Source organism: Hyla sarda, chromosome 1 (assembly GCF_029499605.1).
Source record: "Hyla sarda isolate aHylSar1 chromosome 1, aHylSar1.hap1, whole genome shotgun sequence".
Classification (NCBI taxonomy): Eukaryota; Metazoa; Chordata; class Amphibia; order Anura; family Hylidae; genus Hyla; species Hyla sarda.
The window spans coordinates 139,909,314-139,931,109 of NC_079189.1; the positions used below are offsets into that span (position 1 = coordinate 139,909,314).

General features: G+C 39.6%; 1 protein-coding gene across 2 annotated transcripts in view; it reads right to left on the bottom strand.

Annotated features, from left to right (window-relative positions):
• The window catches only part of LOC130358667 (uncharacterized), an 84,443-nt gene that overhangs the window by 18,719 nt on the left and 43,928 nt on the right, over nt 1-21,796 (bottom strand). For both annotated transcript variants that reach the window (XM_056562227.1, XM_056562220.1), the window contains exons 11-16: nt 18,326-18,384; nt 14,314-14,420; nt 13,907-14,012; nt 12,404-12,503; nt 2,915-2,954; nt 2,265-2,316 (exon numbers count right to left, since the gene is read on the bottom strand). In XM_056562227.1, coding sequence (XP_056418202.1) covers nt 2,265-2,316; nt 2,915-2,954; nt 12,404-12,503; nt 13,907-14,012; nt 14,314-14,420; nt 18,326-18,384 — 464 coding nt within the window. The remainder of the gene's footprint in view (nt 1-2,264; nt 2,317-2,914; nt 2,955-12,403; nt 12,504-13,906; nt 14,013-14,313; nt 14,421-18,325; nt 18,385-21,796) is intronic.

Here is a 21,796-nt window from a genome sequence, read left to right on the forward strand (position 1 = left end):
GAGGGAATAAGATGACACAGGGATGAAATTGTACAGGGGGTGATAAGGGGTGATTAAACGGAACTGGGAGATTCTACTGTAATATTGCCTTTTATCATGTTTTATAGGTACTTACACTCTGGAGTGAGTACAGTACAGTATTCGGTCATTAAGAGTTTTGAGCCTTTTTTCCCCAATAGGGGACATCTCCCAATAGTTGACACTTTTTTTTTCCCCTGTGAGATTCTGCTATTGGGAAATCTTTATTACTTTGGTAAGCTTCAAGTTAATATAGGGAGCATTGTGGATTTTGCTGTCTTTAAAGGAAGGGTACTGACAATTTTACTGTGATATACACAGAGGTGTGAACATGGAAAATGATGATCTCCTAATTAGTCAAGTACTTATGATTCATTCATTTATTGTTTGGATAGAATAACTTGTCAATTCTACTATTTCTAGCTTCTTTGAAATGCACAGTAATTCTATAACTTAGAAAACATAGCACAATGTTGCCAATTATGTTTTAACTTAAGTAGAGTATTTGGGGAAGGCGGAATCCAAAAATGACACTATTTTTGTCAAATTGGCTTCAGTTTTTGATACCCCTAAAATAATGATTTTACTGGGAAACGGAAACCTGTGGTAGTGGGGTTCTTTCTATAGCTAAATATAATAATCTCTCCCATATGTTACAGGACCCGACTAGGGTGAGCGCTCTACTGGACTTAAATGTCAGATTCAAACAATTTTTATATGTTGTGCATCTTTGCAAAACATTAACTTTTCTAATATACTTCATAAGAATTTTTTTTTCCTTTCTACAGAAATCATGGCTTATAAAATCATGGCTTTGTCCAAGCTGTAGCACAGGCATGGACAAAGTCCAGTAAGTGAGGGTGAGCTAGCATTCCTATGTCTGATAGCACTCCTCTGTTTTCTCTCTTCTGTCTGATAGCACTCCTCTGTGCTCTCTCCTGTCTGATAGGACTCCTCTGTGCTCTCTCCTGCCTGATAGGACTCTTCTGTGCTCTCTCCTGCCTGATAGCACTCCTCTGTGCTCTCTCCTGTCTGATAGCACTCCTCAATGCTCTCTCCTGTCTGATAGCACTCCTCTGTGCTCTCTCCTGTCTGATAGGACTCCTCTGAGCTCTCTCTCCTGTCTGATAGCACTCCTCTGTGCTCTCTCCTATCTGATAGTACTCCTCTGTGCTCTCTCCTGTCTGATAGCACTCCTCTGTGCTCTCTCCTATCTGATAGTACTCCCTCTGTGCTCTCTCCTGTCTGATAGGACTCATCTGTGTTTTCTCCTGTCTGATAGGACTCCTCTGTGTTTTCTCCTGTCTGATAGGACTCCTCTGTGCGCTCTCCTGTCTGATAGCACTCCTCTGTGCTCTCTCTCCTTTCTGATAGCACTCCTCTGTGCTCTCTCTCCTGTCCGATAGCACTCCCCTGTGCTCTCTCCTGTCCTATCAGACACAGAGGAGTGCCAGCCCATTCTCACTTACTGAACTTTGTCCATGCCTGTGCCTCAGCTTGGACAAAGCCATGATTTTATAAGCCATGATTTCTATAAAAAGGAAATAAATTTTTCTTATGAAGTACATTAGAAAGGTTAATTTTTTGCCAAGATGTAAAAGATATAACATTTTTTTGTATCTGACAGTGCCCATTTAATACTAAAACAGACCTGACCCAGCAACTAACGTGCAGAATGGGGGACAAGCTGGAGACAGAGAGAATTATTGCCATAGAGTAAAACTAACCTCAAAATGTACATTAACTATATAAATAGTAAAAATGTGAAACTAAAAGTAACAAGAGAGGAATTATAGAGCGTGATAAGGTAAATATATATATAAATATATATACATATAAAAAAGCATAATTTACTCCACTGTATTCACAGAATTCACAAAATTAAATTAAATGAAATGTAGCATGATAAGGTAAACCCTCCAGTACATGTCACCTATCTAATCCAGAAATAAATGCAGAGCTGATTTAAAAAAAATAAAAAAAAACAAAAAAAACAACACCTGGTCCAGATGGCATCAACCCCCACATTCTAAGGGAGTTAAATAATGTGATAGACAGACCTCTTTTTCTAATATTTAAGGATTCTATAGTGATAGGGTCTGGACATAGCAAATGTGGGGCCAATATTCAAAAAGGGGCTAAAAAGTGACCTGTTTAGCTTAACCTCTGTTGTATACAAATTGCTTGAGGATGCTACATTACATTATCTTAATGAGTCTATAACATGAACACACAAACACACTCACATCTACATTTTTTCTTGGGTATAGGAAGAAAAATGGCTTCAGGACTGGTGATCTGTGAGGGCAAAAGGAAGAGATGTTAGTGATTCACAACTCTGGTGCAATGTTCAATAAATGGTAGGTTACAAAAAAAAACAAACATGAAAATTGTCTATATATATATATATATATATATATCCACTATCTTACAAAATAGCGTTTCATACATCAGCACTATCTTACAGAATAGTGGTGTTTTTCTGGTCAGAGTCAGATGAGTACTGCATAGACTAAACATATTAAAGGAACTGACAACCCTTTTACCATAACCATTAATAAGACATTGATCTTAGATATTGGAAAGGGGTTCCAAGTCATTGTCATCAAGCTCTACGTTATGGCTGCCAGAAGCAGTAATACCTTATATTAGGTTTATTCTAGGGCTCTATAAATTAAGAGAAGATTGTTCAAACCAGAGGATCCCTTTAAAGTTTTTCCTCAACAGCCCGGTTTGTTAATCTGACCTATTTAACAATAAAAAATTAAAATGAAAAAAAATTGATAAGGTGTTTTCTATTCAATCATATGTGGGACATTCCCTTTCTATAAGCACAGAAATTGTCATTGTGTTCCCAAACAAAAAATACAGTACCGTGCAGAATGGTAACACTTACATTCGAGGACGCCCACCAACAACAGCAGTGAGGCCAGGAGCTGAAAAATAAAACCATGAAATGTAATAAAAGAGAATTCTTTTTTCTAACTATCTGCTAGAACATAAGTCATGATGTGTTGTCTGTCCTTTTTATAAAGGATAATGATTGAGCACAATATTTAAAATGGTAAGACACACAGGCCTCATGTACTATGGGAGTTCTATGTAAATTATGGTAAAAAAAAATAAGGACATGCATTTCACTCTATTTATTTACACTGTGTGCCAAAATGACCTTTATTCCACTCTGTTCATCATTTTGAGCAATTTTTTCCGAAAAATGGGCATGGTTTTCTATTTTTATTACAATCCAATCCTTACTTTTAAAAGGAAAAACATGAAAAAGGGGAAATAAAACCTGAAAAAATAGTAAATGAGGGCCAGGTCTCCTTTTAATAGAAATAACTGTTCATGAATGAGCAGATTTGCACAAAAGCTACATATGGCTGCAGACGCACAGCAAAAACAGCAATTGAAGAGAAATTGACAGCAGCATCACCAGCACTGACCTGAATATACAGGATAAAAGTGTAGGTGATGCCAATTCAAAGCCAGTTTACCTTCATTGCTCAGAGATCTTCTTCGTGGAATAGAAGCTTCTCTGAGCAATGATTATTCTGCATTGTCGCTACACCAGAGAGTAGTGAGCAGCCCAGTTTCTGTACAACAGGTCACATGGATGGAGCCTCAGCATGTCAAACATGAATATTTATGATGGGGGCAGTGTCATCTGACCGGACCAGCCAGGATAATCATTGCTGAGAAGCTGGAGAGCCCTTCCATTCCTCAAAGAAGATCAGTAGCATATCTGGATGAATATAGTTTTTTTCTAGAACGGCATAATGGATTTTAAGGTAAACTGTTTTTAAATAAGCATCACCGGCACTATTAACCTGTGTATTCAGCTACATGTTAGAGAATACTAAACTAAAAATCTGGTTTAATGAAACTTGACCAGAATGGCAAGGCCCAGCTCATCGAAAACCAATAATGTCTGATATGGCACATACAACGAGTCCTGTTTAACCAGTAGATCAGTTTAAAGTACGTAATTGGCCAAGATCTGTTTTTTTTGTTTTTTTTTGCTGTGCCTAGTAATGCAGCTCAGCTCCTATTCATATAAAGCTATATGTACACTTTTACAAATGTCATATGGCTTGGTATTGGCATAGATGTCTGTCTGCTGTAAATGTTACTTACCTATGACCAGAGTTCAGTAGAACAGTTTGATCATTTAGGGTTCGTGAGAATTCCTTATTCCCAGAGGTTGGGGATAGAGTTGTTATTCTCTGCCTAACAGACTACAGGCAATGCAGGGTTTAGGAAAGTCTGGCTGACTGGGATATAGGTAACAAGGTGTGAACCCTTTGATCATTAACATAGCACTTCTTCCACATTTCACTTCCTATTAATGTTAATGAGAAAACTGTGGGAAAGTGAGGGTCTCGAGTTAGAATGGATCCATATGTATTTCAGTCAACATTGTTGTTCTGATTTTATGTAGAGAAATAAACCGTCACCAACAGAAGTGTAAATAAAAGCAATATATCGAGTAAGTATAAATATTAGCACTATATTATGTACAGAAACAATTCCACTAAAAACTGTACACATAAACAATGTGTCCATAAATGGTAAAACTGCTGCTGAGTCAAGTGACAGGGACATCGCTAGGATCTAAAAAGATCGGAGATACAACCATAAAGTCATATCTCGCTCTCTAACAAAAAAACATTATAGAATACCATTATACCAGGACCAATAATTAAGTATTGCCTCCAACACTATACAAAAATCAACATACCACTGTACGATGCCTATATACCAATACACCATAACCATGGTTACCATTAAATTGGATTTTTCAGAATCAAACACTTTTTATATTTTGCACATCTTGGCAAAACATTAACCTTTCTAATATACATCATATATGTTTTTTTATTTCCTTTTTATAGAAATCATGGCTTATAAGAATGATCACTAGGGATCCACATACTATCCAGAACAAAATCCTGTCTGGCTGCAGCATCATCTTTGTGCCAGCTGAAGCACAGGCATGTACTAAGTCTAGTAAGTAAGGGTGCGACTAGCACTCCTCTGTGCTTACTCCTGTACTATCTATCTATCTGACTGCAGCAAAGAGGAGGGGGTTACAGAGCAACCTGCAGTGATTGGATGAGGAGACCAACCACAGCACAGCAGACTCAGGGAGGAAGATGAGTCATGGAGAGTGAGGACAGAACGACAAACCAAGTAAGCAACAGAAAGAAGGTATGTGTGAGAGAAATATAGGTCCTAGACACAAAATAGTACATGATCAGGATGATTAGGTACAGAGTAACATTTTTCTTCTTTTTGTGGGATTTGACAGATACTCTTTAAATAGTGACTAAATATTAACATACTTTTATAAAATCACTAAAAGAACATTAATATTACCACCAATCAGTGTACATCTTTTGATACAGATACACACACAGGGACTGTGCAGATATGAGTTAATAAATTCCAGTTTCATCCAATGACTACCTATCAATGTATTCTATGGCTGTAGCCATTTACTTAATTTGTTTTCCAACTTTCTAAGATAGTCATAAAGATTTCTTCCAGTCAGTCATCTTTGGCTCCTCATTTGTCAACCCACCTTAGCATTTCTCAACCTGTTGCTGCCTCTATTATAATACTTGCAATAGGGCCCGAAAGGCTACCTAAAATAGTGACATACAGTGCCCATATTGTGCCCCAGATAATAACAGTGAACTGAAACTTCAAAGTGCCCCCTCTTTGTACCCCACAAGGTAATAGAACCATCTTCCTTTTTTTTTTTTTTTTTTTTTAAATATAATACATTTTATTGAAAATTACATAATAAACACTGAATAATAATATTAAAAAGGCAAAAAGGCATCCAACAAAAAATGTGGGGATACGAGGTGCAGCGTTATTATGCAATCATATATATGGCCAATTCATGTAAAGTGCTTGTGCTGCGGAAAGGTGCTATGATAGTGAACTGCCTCATGGGCCCAGCCTCAGCTAAGATTACCAGAGCATCCACTCTATTGCTAACCTACAGCTCACTAAGTAATAGTAACAACATCCTGACACATAAATATCAAATAAAAAGTATCTTACTTGTACCACCTTCTTTACCCAACACAGTAATAGTGGCAATTTCAGTGATCCAAAACATTACTCTGTGAAACCTAAAAGGAGGGCACTATTAGTAATACCCACCACTGTGTCCCCTACACAGTAATAATGCCAATTTAGTGTGCTCATATACTAATAATGCCCACTATTGTGCCCCTACAAAGTAGTAATGCCGTGTTTGTGCTCATTACACAGTAATAATGTCCTCTTTATGCCCCAAAACAATTATAGCGAGCATGCTTTTGTCATACACAACACTGCCCTTTTGTGCCTACCACACAGTACAATTGCCCAACTCTGTGCCACCTGTTACTAAGTAGTAAAAACTACTTGATATATGCCTCCCACCAAATATAAATTTCTACCTTTTGCCTCCTGATAAGTAATGGTGCCCTAGAAACTTACAACCATCTCCCCCTGATCCAACAACAGTTGGAGCAGATGACGCATCTTATATCTTGTGAGGTCAGCAGCCTCACGTATGCACACTTAATGTAGTAATATAATCCTGCTGCCTGAAATGCGTATATCTTGTGCCTTGTCCTGATGCACTATAAGATATAGGCCTACAACAGTAAGTTGCCTACCAGACAGAAAATGTAAGGGCCATATGATTTAACTGTATCCACATCCTGAGGACACAGATACAGTTGAAAGTGGTTTTTGAACGGTTTGTGCCAGGGATGTGTGGTGCTAGTGCCACTACTCACAGATATGGTATGGGCAGCAAAATAGTACCACTATATTGTAACTGCTGACCTTGTTGGCTGGGAAATGTCTTGTTATGACAAGTTCATCAACTACATTTGGGCACACATACATAGAAAAAATCCACCCAGGAAAAAAAGAAATAGGGACAATGACATCCATTTCCAATTTTTGTAGTTCTACAATATAATTCGAACAGTATGTACAGCAAATGCATTGCCCTGCATTGCACATTTCCCTTCCTATTAATTTATTAATGGTAATACTGTGGGAAAGTAAAGTTCTCAAGATAGAATGGATCCATATGTCTTATAGTCAACAGTGTTGTTTTGATGACATGTATAGGGAAATACACTGTCACTAAGCCATTGCCCTTGTTGGCTTGGAAAGGTCTTGACATAGTTAGCCATTATCTGTATGAGTGGGGTCAAACAGGGGGTAGGTCAAACCGTTAAACTTATGACTTCTTTTCCACAGTGTCCTAAACTTGCTATGTACTTGTTATCAGTCATAATATTTATAAATAAGGAAGCACTTTGAAATCTCATACTACACTAACCAGCTGCCATAGTGGAGTCAAATGGAGGTCAGCTCAATGTGAATTACAGGTCATGTGCTCATACTTTGGTTACTGTGAATACTTGCAGATACCTTTACAATTTTTATTCCACAAATAAAGTAATTAAACAATTTCCATGCAAAAGTTTTTTGTTATTACTCTTTAAGATCATTGACCTCCTCATTGTAATAAATCAATATATATTGAGGCCCTAGTGTCTTTGTATGTTTCCCCAGATGACACACTCTTCCTGAACTGTGATGACGTTCTGAACACACTACAGCCTCAGTGTTTGGTGACATTATGTCATCAGCACAGGTGGAAACGCATGTCCTCGGGGGTAGTAAACAGAGGCACCGGGACATACTGGAGAAGTGTGCTGGACTCAGCAAGGTGAATATGGTGTATTTTAATTTTTTACACCCATAACTGCTGTAATTAGTTTTTCAGTTAAATCAGATAATCCCTATGAGCATCATTTTTTTCATTCTCACCCGGACAACATACTTACAGCGTGTTAAAATGTTACTCTCATTTTAAAAAACTTTTGACACATTACACAGATATTTACATTTTTTTATGGATGGGCATCTGACTGTTTAGATCCGGCATAGGCAACCTTCGGCACTGCAGATGTTTTGGACTACATCTCCCATGATGCTTTGTCAGCATTTTGGCTGTAAGAGCATCATGGGAGTTGTAGTCCAAAACATCTGTAGTGCCGAAGGTTGCCTATGCCTGGTTTAGACCCTCACCGATCCTTAGATAGAACCAACAGAAGGATGCAGCTAAGTGCTTGCCTCCTCAGCTTCCTGCTCAATTTGTCTTGTTGAAGCAAGGGGACCCATCGACTTACAATTGAGACTGCGGTATGCAGTCGGGGAGAGCAGGTAACTAGGGAGTGAAGAGCTCACCCACATGTGAATCAAGCTCTATGTAGAGATTGATAAGGGTCTGAACACCCAGACTTGATCAAAATGTTAACCTTACTGTGTGACATGTCAAGAGTTTTATGGATAGTGTGGTACATGTATACAGCAGTGTGCCCTCAAAACAAACCACATAAGTGGGGCTGTGATGGACAATCACAATTTTGCTCTTACAATTGGCACTGGAGCCAAATGCTAAACCCAGCAGTTTAATTTAGATGTATCTATAGGCTGTAAGCAAAGGAAAGAGGCCCCTTAGATATACCCTAGTGAAAGCACTGAAATAAGTACTGAAATATTGCAAGTTCCGTATTTAATCTCAGACTATTGGAAACAAGCCCTTTCACGTGCTTGAAGGGATTTCTGAACTAGATTTAATGAAATCATGAGCATGGCCTTGTGTAAATGAGAGATGACAGGGACATTTGTTGTGTTAATTTAGAACATTTGACCATTGACTGAACTCTCTTGTGTAAATATAGCGTTAAGTACAAAAACACAGCCATCTCGGTATCTTCACAGCCAGACCCAACATATTTTTGAAGGTCAAGTTTTAAAATGTTGTTAATTATACAGAAAGATAATAATTGATTTCGTAATAAAGTTGAAAAAAAAGGACAGGGACACAAAGTGACAAAAGAAATAAAAACAGCCATCTGGCAATTACAGCTATCGCTATAACATTCTAATGCAGTTTTATGTCAAAATAGGGCTGCTTTTACATACATGTATATGTGTATAGTGGTCCATCAAATTACAACAATAATTGGTTTTAGGATGACCATTGTATGTTGGAACCATTGTATGTGGAGACTATAAGTCTATGGAAACCTGGTAATTGGTTCTAAAGCCCCCAAAATGTTATCCACAAATAGGAAAAATTCTGGATTAAAAATAAAATATAAGTAGATAACTAATACAGATAAAGCTAGTCCCTTACATATAAAAGTAAGAAAGATCTGCTGGGAGCTGTAAATCACTGTCTATGTTGAGGACAGGAACTTCTCCAGGGTCCTGTAAAGTACACAGTTCCCCTAAAAAATAAAAAAAAATAGAGCCGTCCCCATCTGGTGCCTAAAAGAGCAGGTAATCCTGGCACAAGTACAGAGTAGTACTGAACATGTAGTCCCACCAGATAGCCAGTCAGTGCATGCACTTCAGTAATACAGGTGTTTTGCCAGTGAAATACTCATTCTGATTGGTCGGTTCTTACAGCCATTGACACATTTTGCAGATCTGGACTGTCCGTAGCATTGTATGTTGAGTCTGGTTTCAAGCAACAATGGTCCAGAAAAGACTTAAGTTGAGGGATCACAGAGTGTATAAATGCAATATTGCATATTGAGTATTGTTTCTAACATGTCAATCATGTCAACATGTCAATCTCTTTATGATCACAATGTATCTCCATCTTCTGATAACTATTTCCAGCAGAATAATGCATAAAAATGACATCATCTCAAACTGGTTTCTTGAACATGACAATGAGTTCACTGTACTCCAATGGCCTCTACAGTCACCAGATCTCAATCTAATAAGAACACCTTTGCTATGTGGTGGAACAAGAGATCTGCATCATGAGTCCAGCATCTTGTAGAAAGTATGCCATAAAAAAAAAAACTGTTCTGAAAGGGGGTACCTAATAAAGTGACCAGTGAGTGTACAATCTCATCACGTTTATTGGTTTCAGAAAAAGACTGCTTTGCTTTCTATAGTTGTAGAGAAAGAAAATGTGCTTTCATGGTAGTTGATAGCATATAAATTGTACACAAAAGAGCTACATAGCAACTAGAGCTGGGCGGTATGACCAAATATGTGTATCACGGTATTTTTGTAACTTATGTCGGTTCCACGGTATATAACGGTATTTCTTTCACCCCCCCCCCAAATCATGTTACCCACCAGCGCTGTTCTGTTCCCCCCAAATCATGTTACCCGCCAGCGCTGTTCTGTTCCCCCCAAATCATGTTACCCGCCAGCGCTGTTCTGCTCCCCCCAAATCATGTTACCTGCCAGCCCTGTTCTGCTCCCCCCCACCAAATCATGTTACCTGCCAGCCCTGTTCTGCTCCCCCCCACCAAATCATGTTACCTGCCAGCCCTGTTCTGCTCCCCCCCACCAAATCATGTTACCCGCCAGCCCTGTTCTGCTCCCCCCAAATCATGTTACCTGCCAGCCCTGTTCTGCTCCCCCCCACCAAATCATGTTACCTGCCAGCCCTGTTCTGCTCCCCCCCACCAAATCATGTTACCTGCCAGCCCTGTTCTGCTCCCCCCCACCAAATCATGTTACCCGCCAGCCCTGTTCTGCTCCCCCCCACCAAATCATGTTACCCGCCAGCCCTGTTCTGCTCCCCAACACCAAATCATGTTACCCGCCAGCGCTGTTCTGCTCCCCCCACCAAATCATGTTACCCGCCAGCGCTGTTCTGTTCCCCCCCAAATCATGTTACCCGCCAGCGCTGTTCTGCTCCCCTCCACCAAATAATGTTACCCGCCAGCGCTGTTCTGCTCCCCTCCACCAAATCATGTTACCTGCCAGCGCTGTTCTGCTCCCCCCAAATCATGTTACCCGCCAGCGCTGTTCTGCTCCCCTCCCAATTAATGATCAGCCCAGCGGGGTACTACTCACATATGTCACCCGCAAGCACTGCCCTCCTCCTCTTTGTTGGGGGCCGCCGGCGATAGAACTCTATACTGTACGCCAGTGGTCTCCAACCTGCGGACCTCCAGCTGTTGCAAAACTACAACTCCCAGCATGCCCGGACAGCCAACGGTTGTCCGGACATGCTGAGTTGTAGTTTTGCAACAGCTGGAGGTCCGCAGGTTGGAGACCACTGCTGTACGCTGTATCCCTATGCCCGGGCTGCAAAAGATAAAGAAAATAAACTTTAACTTACCTACGTCAGCCTCACGCTGTTCCTGGGGACTGGAACGTCGGACAGCCATCAGCCTATCACCGTCCGCAGCCGGCTTCTTACATGACAGTGGGCTCAGCCTATCACTGGCAGGGGCGGGACATCGCTGCGGATGGTGATAGGCTGACGGCTGTCGGATGTTCCCGTCCCCAGTGTAAGGCCGACGTAGGTAAGTTAAAGTTTATTTTCTTTATATTTTGCAGCCCGGGCATAGGGATACAGCGTACAGCAGTGGTCTCAAACCTGCGGACCTCCAGCTGTTGCAAAACTACAACTCCCAGCATACCCGGACAGCCAACGGCTGTCCGGGCATGCTGGGAGTTGTAGTTTTGCAGTATCTGGAGGTCTGCAGGTTGGAGACCACTGGCGTACAGTATAGAGTCCCAGCGCAGGTTGCCCCCAACAAAGATGAAGAGGGCAGTGCTTGCGGGTGACATATGTGAGTAGTAACCCGTTGGGCTGATAATTAATTGGGGGGGAGCAGAACAGCGCTGGCGGGTAACATGATTTGGGGGGGGAGGCGTGGAGCAGAACAGCGCTGGCGGGTCACATATGATTAGTTCCCCGATGTGGGGGCAGCGCTGCGCTGGGCTGATAATTCATTCCCGAGGGGGAGGGGCTAAACCGGTATTGCGGTATGGGAAAAATTCATATCGTGCAGCACAAAAATGTCGGTATTCGGTATGAACCGGTATAACAGCCCTAATAGCAACTAGCCAACACAGTCTTGTTTACAAAGTGTAACTATGTTGCAGAACTGAAGTATGCATTTTCAACCTCTGTGATCCCCATTAACTGCTGTGGCTGCTATGGCTATAGAAACAACTATAGATATACATATTTTTCATTAGATTTCGATTGCCATGGAGCCCGTCAATGGACAATAAACCGAGCAAAAACCAAAAACAAAGAAAAAACAAGATTTTGCTGTGTATTTCTGAAGGACTTTTCCACCAATGTGGCTTGTGCAGGTGAAGCGCATTCACACTGTGTTTCACTGACCGAAAACTGCAGTAAACCTGTGTGTGTTTTTGGCAACGCAGTTTAAACAACTACATGTACAGACAGCCTCAGTGCAGTCTCTGTGGACAGTAAAATTTTGAACTTTGTTTTATTCTTTTACATTTGTTTCCATCAGTCATATCAATTATACAACAGGGGTAAGAGAAATAGATTTACCCATTCCAGTGCCTGCAGGTGCGATCTCCCTTGCAAAGATTTCTAGAGCTTTTTTCTGTTTGTGATGAACACCAAGCCAAATGACTGCTTCCCGAACAAGCTGAAATATGTCACAGAGTATTACTAAAAGCATATAAATGGATAAGGGTCTAATATTCAAAAGTACATTAAAAAAAATTGCAACTGTTATTAAATTTTTCCCTATAGTTAAAGCAGTTATCCAGGAAAAACTTTTTTTTATACAGCAACTGGCTCCAGAAAGTTAAACAAATTTGTAAATCCCCATAGCAAACCTCTTCTACTCTGTGCAGTTCCCGAGACAAGCAGAGATGTGAGCAGAGAGCACCGTTGCCAGACAGAAAAGAACAACTCAACTTCAGCAGCTAATAATTATTGGAAGGATTAAGATTTTTTTTAATAGAAGTAATTTACAAATCTGTTTAACTTTCTGGAGCCGGTTGATATATAAAAAATAGATTTTTCCTGGATAACCCCTTTAAACAAAAGACAGTAAGGCTCACAATACAACTAGAGCATAAAGAAAAAAGGGATTTCAAAGAAGGAAACAAAATTACCAAAACCAGCCAAGAATGCCGAATGACATTTCAATGACTGAAAATCTCTGACATAACACTAAGCGAAGCTCCACTGAATTACTAGAATCTGAATGGCCATGTGTTTAGAAAGAGTCAGATTTTCAGTGGCACTGAATACTCCTTTAAATATTAAATAGGTTATCCAACCGAGCAGCTTTTCTTTATATTTGTGCTCATATATATTGAGTGGGAACAGAGTTTTTATTGATATATATATATATATATACACACACACACACACATATACACACACACACACATAATATATATATATATATATATATATATATATATATATATATATATATATGTATATATACACACACATACATACAGAGAACATTGATGTCAAAATAGAATTTTACCAACAGTACTTTAGTGGAGAAGTGCTGCCTATTAGGGATCGACCGATATCGTTTTTTTAGGGCCGTTACCGATAATCGGTGGAGGTTAGGGCCAATAGCCGATAACTTATACCGATATTCCGGTATAAGTGGCGGTGCGGGGCATTATCGGCTTATCGGCAAGGTAATTGCCGATACCGATAATGCCCAAAATCGTGATTATCGGCCGATAATATCGGCCATACCGATAATCGGTCGATCCCTACTGCCTATTGTGTTGTAATATCTGTCACAGATCCCTGTTTTGATGCACCACACTTCTGGGATCTGGGTCAGCACGAGCCATTGCCCCTGCTCCGTCGATCAGTGGTAAGTATGTGTTTTTTTTTTCTTTGTTTGCCAGATAACCCTTTTGAAATAGAGATTGCCCAATAGATTTTCCAAATACACAGGAATCGATGTGTTACTCTAGCACTATAGTTAGCGGCTAAATTAGATTGAGATAAAAGTACTCTTTATTATACACTCATTTAGACTCTCACAAAAAAATTGGAACTGCTTACATCTTTGCCCCTCGCGTGTGGCCCATATACATCTTCAGCGCCAATAACCTGCAAATGCACTGAGCTATAATCCTCCAAACCAAGCTGTGTAAACATTTCTCGAGTTCTAAAGAAGCAAGAAACACAGAAGTAACAATATTAATCACGTCAAACTTTTAGGAATGTCACCTTGTCTGGCATAGGTACGAAAGGCAGAAACACATTTCTTGTACAGTTCCCAAATGCAATGGGATCAAAATAGGACACATCAAATAAGCATTGTATAATACCAAGGACATCCTCAAAACGGTTTGTAGCAGGACAGGAAGGTTGCGGAGTAAGTGTCTAAAGGCTTGTTTAAAAAATAATCAACAGGAATGGAAACAATATATTTTTTGGAAAGTTGCAATTGATAAAAGTTTTGTTACCTCTTCAAAATGCTCTCTGCTGTACGCCTTCCTTTTTCTGCCGACCGTGGCCCTCCTACAGCACATACAGCAGTAGCTCTGTATCCATCAAGATATGTGGCACATACCTGGAAACAATTGTTACAATCAAAATCCATTGTTAGGATTTGTGATAATGAAAAATGACATTAAAACAGCTATATTTACAAGTAAATTATACAATCCTTTTTCAAATTTTTTATGTAATAAATAATTTGTCCTTAATTATAAATTTTATGGAGATATTTTAATACAAGTTGTCAAAACTGTTTATTCATCTATGGCACCATCATTTTTACTACATTTTATATCCTTATTTCCCCCCCCCCCTTTTTTGTTACCAATGCATAGTTCATTGGCAAGTAAACCGTCACTATATGGGTCCAAGAAGACAGAAATGTTGGGGTGCCTTATATTTGTTTGAAATAGAACTTTTTCAGAGCTGAAAAGGAAGGAAACTACTTCTGCAGTGCTAAGAACCCATATAGCAAACCTTTATAGGGCTCTCTGACTTTTTCAAAAACCTCAGTATAAGCCACTCCTGGGCTGAAGTCTTTGTTTAGTAATCTGCAGCAATAATGTAAATGGCTGTCATATTCATGTGTCTTGTGTGGCGATTATGGCTGTCAGCATAGGACCTTCAAGAGGTGTATATGTGACTCTTTGTCATTTAGCTATATGCAGCTTATAATCATGTTTTTAAAGTATGAAATCCTTTTCATTTAAAGGTCTTATTCCAGAAGGGTTCTCTATAAGTCATAGGTATCAAGAGATCTATGGGTAGGCCACAAAAGATCTGTCCTGAGCTGTGTTGTATAACTATATCCAGATTACTTTTTATATACACCTACTGGGTATACGTAAGGTCTTGCTTAACTCAAAGTTTTCCCGTAAGGTACCAATAAGGTATAACACAGTATTAAGGGTATGGAAATGCTGAGAACAAAGCATTTTATGTAAGTAGCATACACTTACTGTAAAGATGTAAAGAGGGGTATGTGTAAACCAACACAAAGTATGTACATTCATAAAATCAGTTCACAAGATCATGGCTCACTACCTGAAGGCCCTAGTATACATTAGCTAAACCTGCTGATTCCAGTGAGACCAGCCAATCAGCTAGTGTGTATGGGGGCCTCATGACTAATGATGTCAGGGGGGAAAGGGATTGGCCCTGTTACATTTTTAGGACCATGTTCTATTGTTCTTGGAAAGATAACCACCCCCACCCCCTTTAGTACCTTACTATCGAACTTCTAGAGATGCTTCTGCATCGTGCCAACACATATGTGCTTAAAGGGGTTATCCAGGAAAACTTTTATATATATATATATATATATATATATATATATATATATCAACTGGCTCCAGAAAGTTAAACAGATTTGTAAATTACTTCTATTAAAAAATCTTAATCCTTTCAGTACTTATGAGCTTCTGAAGTTAAGGTTGTTCTTTTCTGTCTAAGTGCTCTCTGATGACACAAGTCTTGGGAACCGCCCAGTTTAGAAGAGGTTTGCTATGGGGATTTGCTTCTAAACTGGGCGGTTCCCAAGACACATCATCAGAGAGGACTTAGACAGAAAAGAACAACCTTAACTTCAGAAGCTCATAAGTACTGAAAGGATTAAGATTTTTTAATAGAAGTAATTTACAAATCTGTCTGGAGCCAGATGATATATGAAAAATAATTTTTTTCCTGGATAACCCCTTTAAACAAAAGACAATAAGGCTCACAATACAACTAGAGCATAAAGAAAAAAAGGGATTTCAAACAAGGAAACTAAATTACCAAAACCAGCCAAGAATGCCGAATGACATTTCAATGACTAAAAATCTCTAACATAACACTAAGCGAAGTTCCACTGAATTACTAGGATCTGAATGGCCGTGTGTTTAGAATGAGTAAGATTTTTTGCGAAAATCTTTCAGTGGCACTGGATGTCTTTAGCACAATATATTTTGGAAATTGTTTGCAGTACAAGATCACAGACTGCACTCATGTAATCTGCTAACAAACAACTTAAGGGCCAAAAGTATGTGGACACCTGATCATCACACCTATATGAGCTGGCTGGGCATCCCATCCCAAGTACTGATGTTGGATGAGAAGATCTGTCTTACAACTGGTACTCTAAATAACGTCAAAGGTGTTTGATGGGGTTCACGTTACAGCTCTGTTCAAGCCCCTTTAGTTTCTCTGCACCCAACCTATTCAACCATATCTTTACAGACCCTTGTATGACAGGGTTACCTTTAAAGTTACTCAGTTCTTCTGAATGACTCATATTACTGGTTTGTCTATGGAAACTGCATGGCTTTATGCTCATTTTATGCCCATGATAGTAAAGGGTAAGACTGAAACACCTAAACTCAATAACTAGAAAGGGTGTTCATATACTTTTGACCATTTAGCATAGGGTCACACCTAGCACATACGCAGCGTGTTTCCTGCTGCTTAAATTCTTCAAGCGGATGATTATGTTACTTGCAGAATTCTCCAGCCGAAAATCCGGAAAGCTACCTGTGGGTAGCCTTAATGTATATGTATGATATGTCAGAAAGTCACTTTTGGCTGGATTTGTCCTTCAACTTTATAAGCTTCTCTTGTGAAATAAAACATGTAATGTAAAAATGCATTTGGAAAGTCTTTAAACCCTTTCACGTTTTTTCACATTTTGTTATGTTGAAATTTTTTTTTATAAATAAAATGATATTTTTCCCCATCATTCCACACTCACAGCCCCATACTAAAGTGAAAACAGAATGTTAGAGATCTTTTCTAATTTATTGAAAAAGAAAAACTAAAAATCAATAAATAAGTATTTAGCCCCTTAAAACGTAGTTGAAGCACCTATGGCAGTAATTACAGCCTCCAGTCTTCTTCCCTGCAGATCTTTTCAAGCTTTGTAAGGTTGCATGGGCATTGAAGGTGGACAGCCATTTTCAATGGATATTTATTTGGATTGAAATAAATGCTCTGACCGGGCCACTGAAATACATGTACAGAGTGGTCTCTAAGCTACTCCTGTGTAGTCTTGGCTGACTGCTTAGGAGTATTGTCTTGTTAGAAGGTGAACCTTCGACCAAGTCTAATAACTAAAGCACACTGGATCAGGTTTTCATTAAGAATATCTCTATACTTTGCTCCATTCAGTTTCCTCTCCACCCTGACCAGTCTCCCAGTCCCAGCCGGTGACCCCATCCCAACCCCCGCCTCCCCCACCTTCTCCATACAGCAGGATGCTGCCACCACCATGCATCACTGTAGGGATGGTATTGGGCAGATGATGAGCAATGCTTAGTTTCTTCCAGACGTGATGCTTAGAATTAAGGCCAGAAAATAAAAGTTTTGTCTCATTAGACCAGAGAATCTTGTTTCTAACAGTCCTTTAGGTGCAACATTTTATGGTAAAGTGAGTGAATGCATTACAAAGGACAACTGGTCGCACAAAAAACAAGCTCTCATACTAGTCTGTGGATGAAAATATAAAAAAAAGAGTTCAGATTTTTTGAAGGTGGGGAGGAAAAAACAAAAACGTAAAAATAAAATTGTCTGAGTCCTTAAGGCCAAAATTGTCTGAGTCCTTAAGGCCAAAATGGGGGCTAAGGAACTTTCAGTGCAGCAGAAATTCTTGTGCAACAGTCTCCAGATCGGTGCCTCTACACAATCCTGTCTCTGAGCTCTAAAAGCAGATCTTTTGCCTTAGAATGAGATGTAAAGATGTCAGCTGTGAGACCTTCTCAATATGGGGTACTGAGTGCTGATTGATGGGGTAAAATTTGATTTCTTTTAGCACAAGGCCTCAACATAACAGAATGTGAAAAAAGTTAAAGGGTCTGACTTTCCGAATGCAATGTACTTGCCACATAAATAACACCACTTTTTCATTACATTTTTTGCATTTTAAATGGAACTTATTGTAATGGAACCAAAACCACACAAACCATTTTCATTGGCTATATACAAAAATTTTTTTCTAAAAGAGAAAACCTTATAAAATGAGGAAGGTTGCACTCCTCGGGCACCTTGGACAGTGACTGCTTCAGCATCTGCAAAAGTAAAAGGCCAAAAGTGAACTGGATGAAATTAGAATTTTATACTTTTACTAGTGTTATTTAATTTACGGGTAAAGAATTCTGTTACTCAGTTGTATCAACTTATCTCCAGCTTTAAAGAGTTACCCACATTTTGCTCTGGCAGCAGGATATTTTTTTTAACTTTCAGCACAGTCTCAAAGTGCAAAACTTTCCCGAGACTGTGATCAGACAAATAACCGAGAGTCCCAAAGACTTGCGTGGGACTTCAACAAGGGACTGATCACATAAGCCTTGGGGGAAGTCTTGACCTATTAGACTGCCAGGAAAGTTTAGAAATATCCTGTCGCCAGTGAGAAATGTCAGTAACACTTTAATAGGAGGACAGATATATATAACTATTTTTACACACCTGATGGTAAAACTGGAGAAGTCAATAAAATGATAAATATGTAGTTAGATTTGTAAATGCTATATTTATGTATGATTACTCTAGACTTGAAAACAAGTTTTACTACCCCTGGGTTGATTTTTAACATCACCTAAAGAAAACTACTTGTAGCCACTTGTGACTACACCTTCCTCCAGAGAGGTCTCAGATTCCTGCAGCCTGGATTCTCTGACTGTACTAGTCATAGGCCTGTTAAGAACAATTGGTAAGACTTTAAACTAGCTAATCTATTGCCAACTTAAAGGGGTATTCCTGGCAAAAACATCTTATCCCCTATCCAAAGGATAGGGGATAAGATGTCAGATTGCAGGGGGCCCGTTGCTGGGACCCCCTGCGATCTCCCTGCAGTACCCGCATTCTATGCGGGGCTGCGTCTCCTGTTTCCGGCCATCACGCCCCCTCCCATAGACATGAATGGAGGGGGCGTGGCGTCACGTCACGTCCCCAGTCCTGCAAACCAGGAGGTTTCTGAAACTGGAGACGCAGCCCTGCATAGAATGTGGGTGCTGCAGGGAGATCGTGGGGGGGTCCCAGCAGGGGGCCCCCCGCGATCGGATATGTTTTTGCCCGGAATACCCCTTTAAGCACTTATTCTTTCAGGACAGGGTGCCAATAAAATATATTTTTTAGCCCAAGGGTGTCACTAGTATAGAGCATCTGGGGGGGGGGGGGGGGGCAAGACCCACATTTTTGGCACTATGATATGATGATACTGCTGTTAGGTAGTGTAGGACTGTAATATGCAGAGGTACATTATTTTATATACAAATCATTTGGCGACAGGGCTGATGTACCTACAGGTACAGGTTTTGTGATAGTAATATCATGGGAGATAATACTAATGAAGGAGTGTATCTATGTCTGTTTTACAAGTTGCTTTATAGCAACGGTATGAATGCCCCCGAAAGCTTTTTCACCTGCTATCTAAAATGGCATGAGGAGTAAATAAATGTGAATTATCAATTGTACGAGGTTAACTGGGTGCACCTGTACCCTCAGGTGAAATGACAATGGAATGTAAAATAATAGAGTTCCCAGCCCTCAAATACCTCAGCCAAAAAGGTTGTACAATGGATGTTTGGAAAGATGCATAAATTTTATAATAAATAACTTTTACACATAACATTTTTCACAGGGCCCGTGTGAAATAAGATAAAAATATACTTGATAATAAATGGACAATCTATAAAAAGGGAAACCTGTAAGATACAAGAAAACTGTCCAGTGTGTATGGAAGGACACTTCTGAATATATTTGACTGCTATTCAATCACTATTGCAGTTATATATATATATTCAGAAGTGTCCTTCCATACACACTGGACAGTTTTCTTCTATCTTACAGTTTTCCCTTTTTATAGATTGTCCATTTATTATCAAGTATATTTTTATGTTATTTTATGTTATATCACACAGGCCCTGTGAGAAATTTTATGTGTAAAAGTTATTTATAATAAAATGTATGTAAACATCCATTGTATAACCTTTTTGGTTGAGGTATTTGAGAACTGGGAACTCTATTATTTTACATTGTATTGGAACTTAACCAAAAAAGGGAGGAAAAAAAGCAAATTGGACATAATGTCACACCAAACTCCAAAAATGGGCTGCACAAAATTTATTGGCACCCTTAACTTAATATTTGGTTGCACATCCTTTGGAAAAAATAACTGAAATCAGTCGCTTACTATAATCATCAATAAGCTTCTTACACCTCTCAGCCGGAATGTTGGACCACTCTTCCTTTGCAAACTGCTCCAGGGCTCTTATTGGAAGGCGCCTTTTCCCAACAGCAATTTTAAGATCTCTCCACATGTGTTCAATGGGATTTAGATCTGGACTCATTGCTGGCCACTTGAGAACTCTCTAGTACTTTGTTGCCATCCATTTCTGGGTGCTTTTTGATGTATGTTTGGGGTCCTTGTCCTGCTGGAAGACCCAAGATCTCGGGCGCAAACCCAGCTTTTCTGACACTGGGCTGTACAGTGCGACCCAAAATCCGTTGATAATCCTCAGATTTCATGATGCCTTGCACACTCAAGGCACCTAGTGGCAGAGGCAGCAAATCAACCCAAAACCTCATTGAACCTCCACCATATTTCACTGTAGGCACTGTGTTCTTTTCTTTGTAGGCCTCATTCCATTTTCAGTAAAAAGTAGAATGATGTGCTTTACCAAAAAGCTCTATCTTGGTCTCATCTGTCCACAAGACGTTTTCCCAGAAGGATTTTGGCTTACTCAATTTCATTTTGGCAAAATGTAGTCTTGCTTTTTTATGTCTCTGTGTCTGCAGTGGGGTCCTCCTGGGTCTCCTGCCATAGCACTTAATTTCATTTAAATATCGACGAGTAGTTCGCGCTGACACTGATGCTCCCTGAGCCTGCAGGACAGCTTGAATATCTTTGGAACTTGTATGGGGCTGCTTATCCATCATCTGGACTATCCTGCATTGACACCTTTCATCAATTTTTCTCTTCCATCCACGCCCAGGGAGATTAGCTACAGTGCCATGGGTTGCAAACTTCTTCATAATGTTGCGCACTGTGGGTGAAGGCAAATCCAGATCTCTGGAGATGGACTTGTAACCTTGAGATTGTTGATATTTTTCTACAATTTTGGTTCCGAAGTCCTCAGACAGTTTTCTTCTCCTCTTTCTGTTGTCCATGCTTAGTGTGACACACACAGACACACAATGCAAAGACTAAGTTAACTTATCTTTTTATCTGCTTTCAGGTGTGATTTTATATTGCCCACACCTGTTACTTGCCCCAGGTGAGTTTAATGGAGCATCACATGCTTGAAACAATCTTATTTTTCAACAATTTTGAAATTGTGCAAATAATTTTGTCCAGCCCATTTTTGGAGTTTGCTGTGACATTGTGTCCAATTTGCTTTTTTTCCTCCCTTTTTTGGTTTAGTTCCAATGCACATAAAGGGAATAAACATGTGTATGGCGAAACATGTGTTACTGCAATCC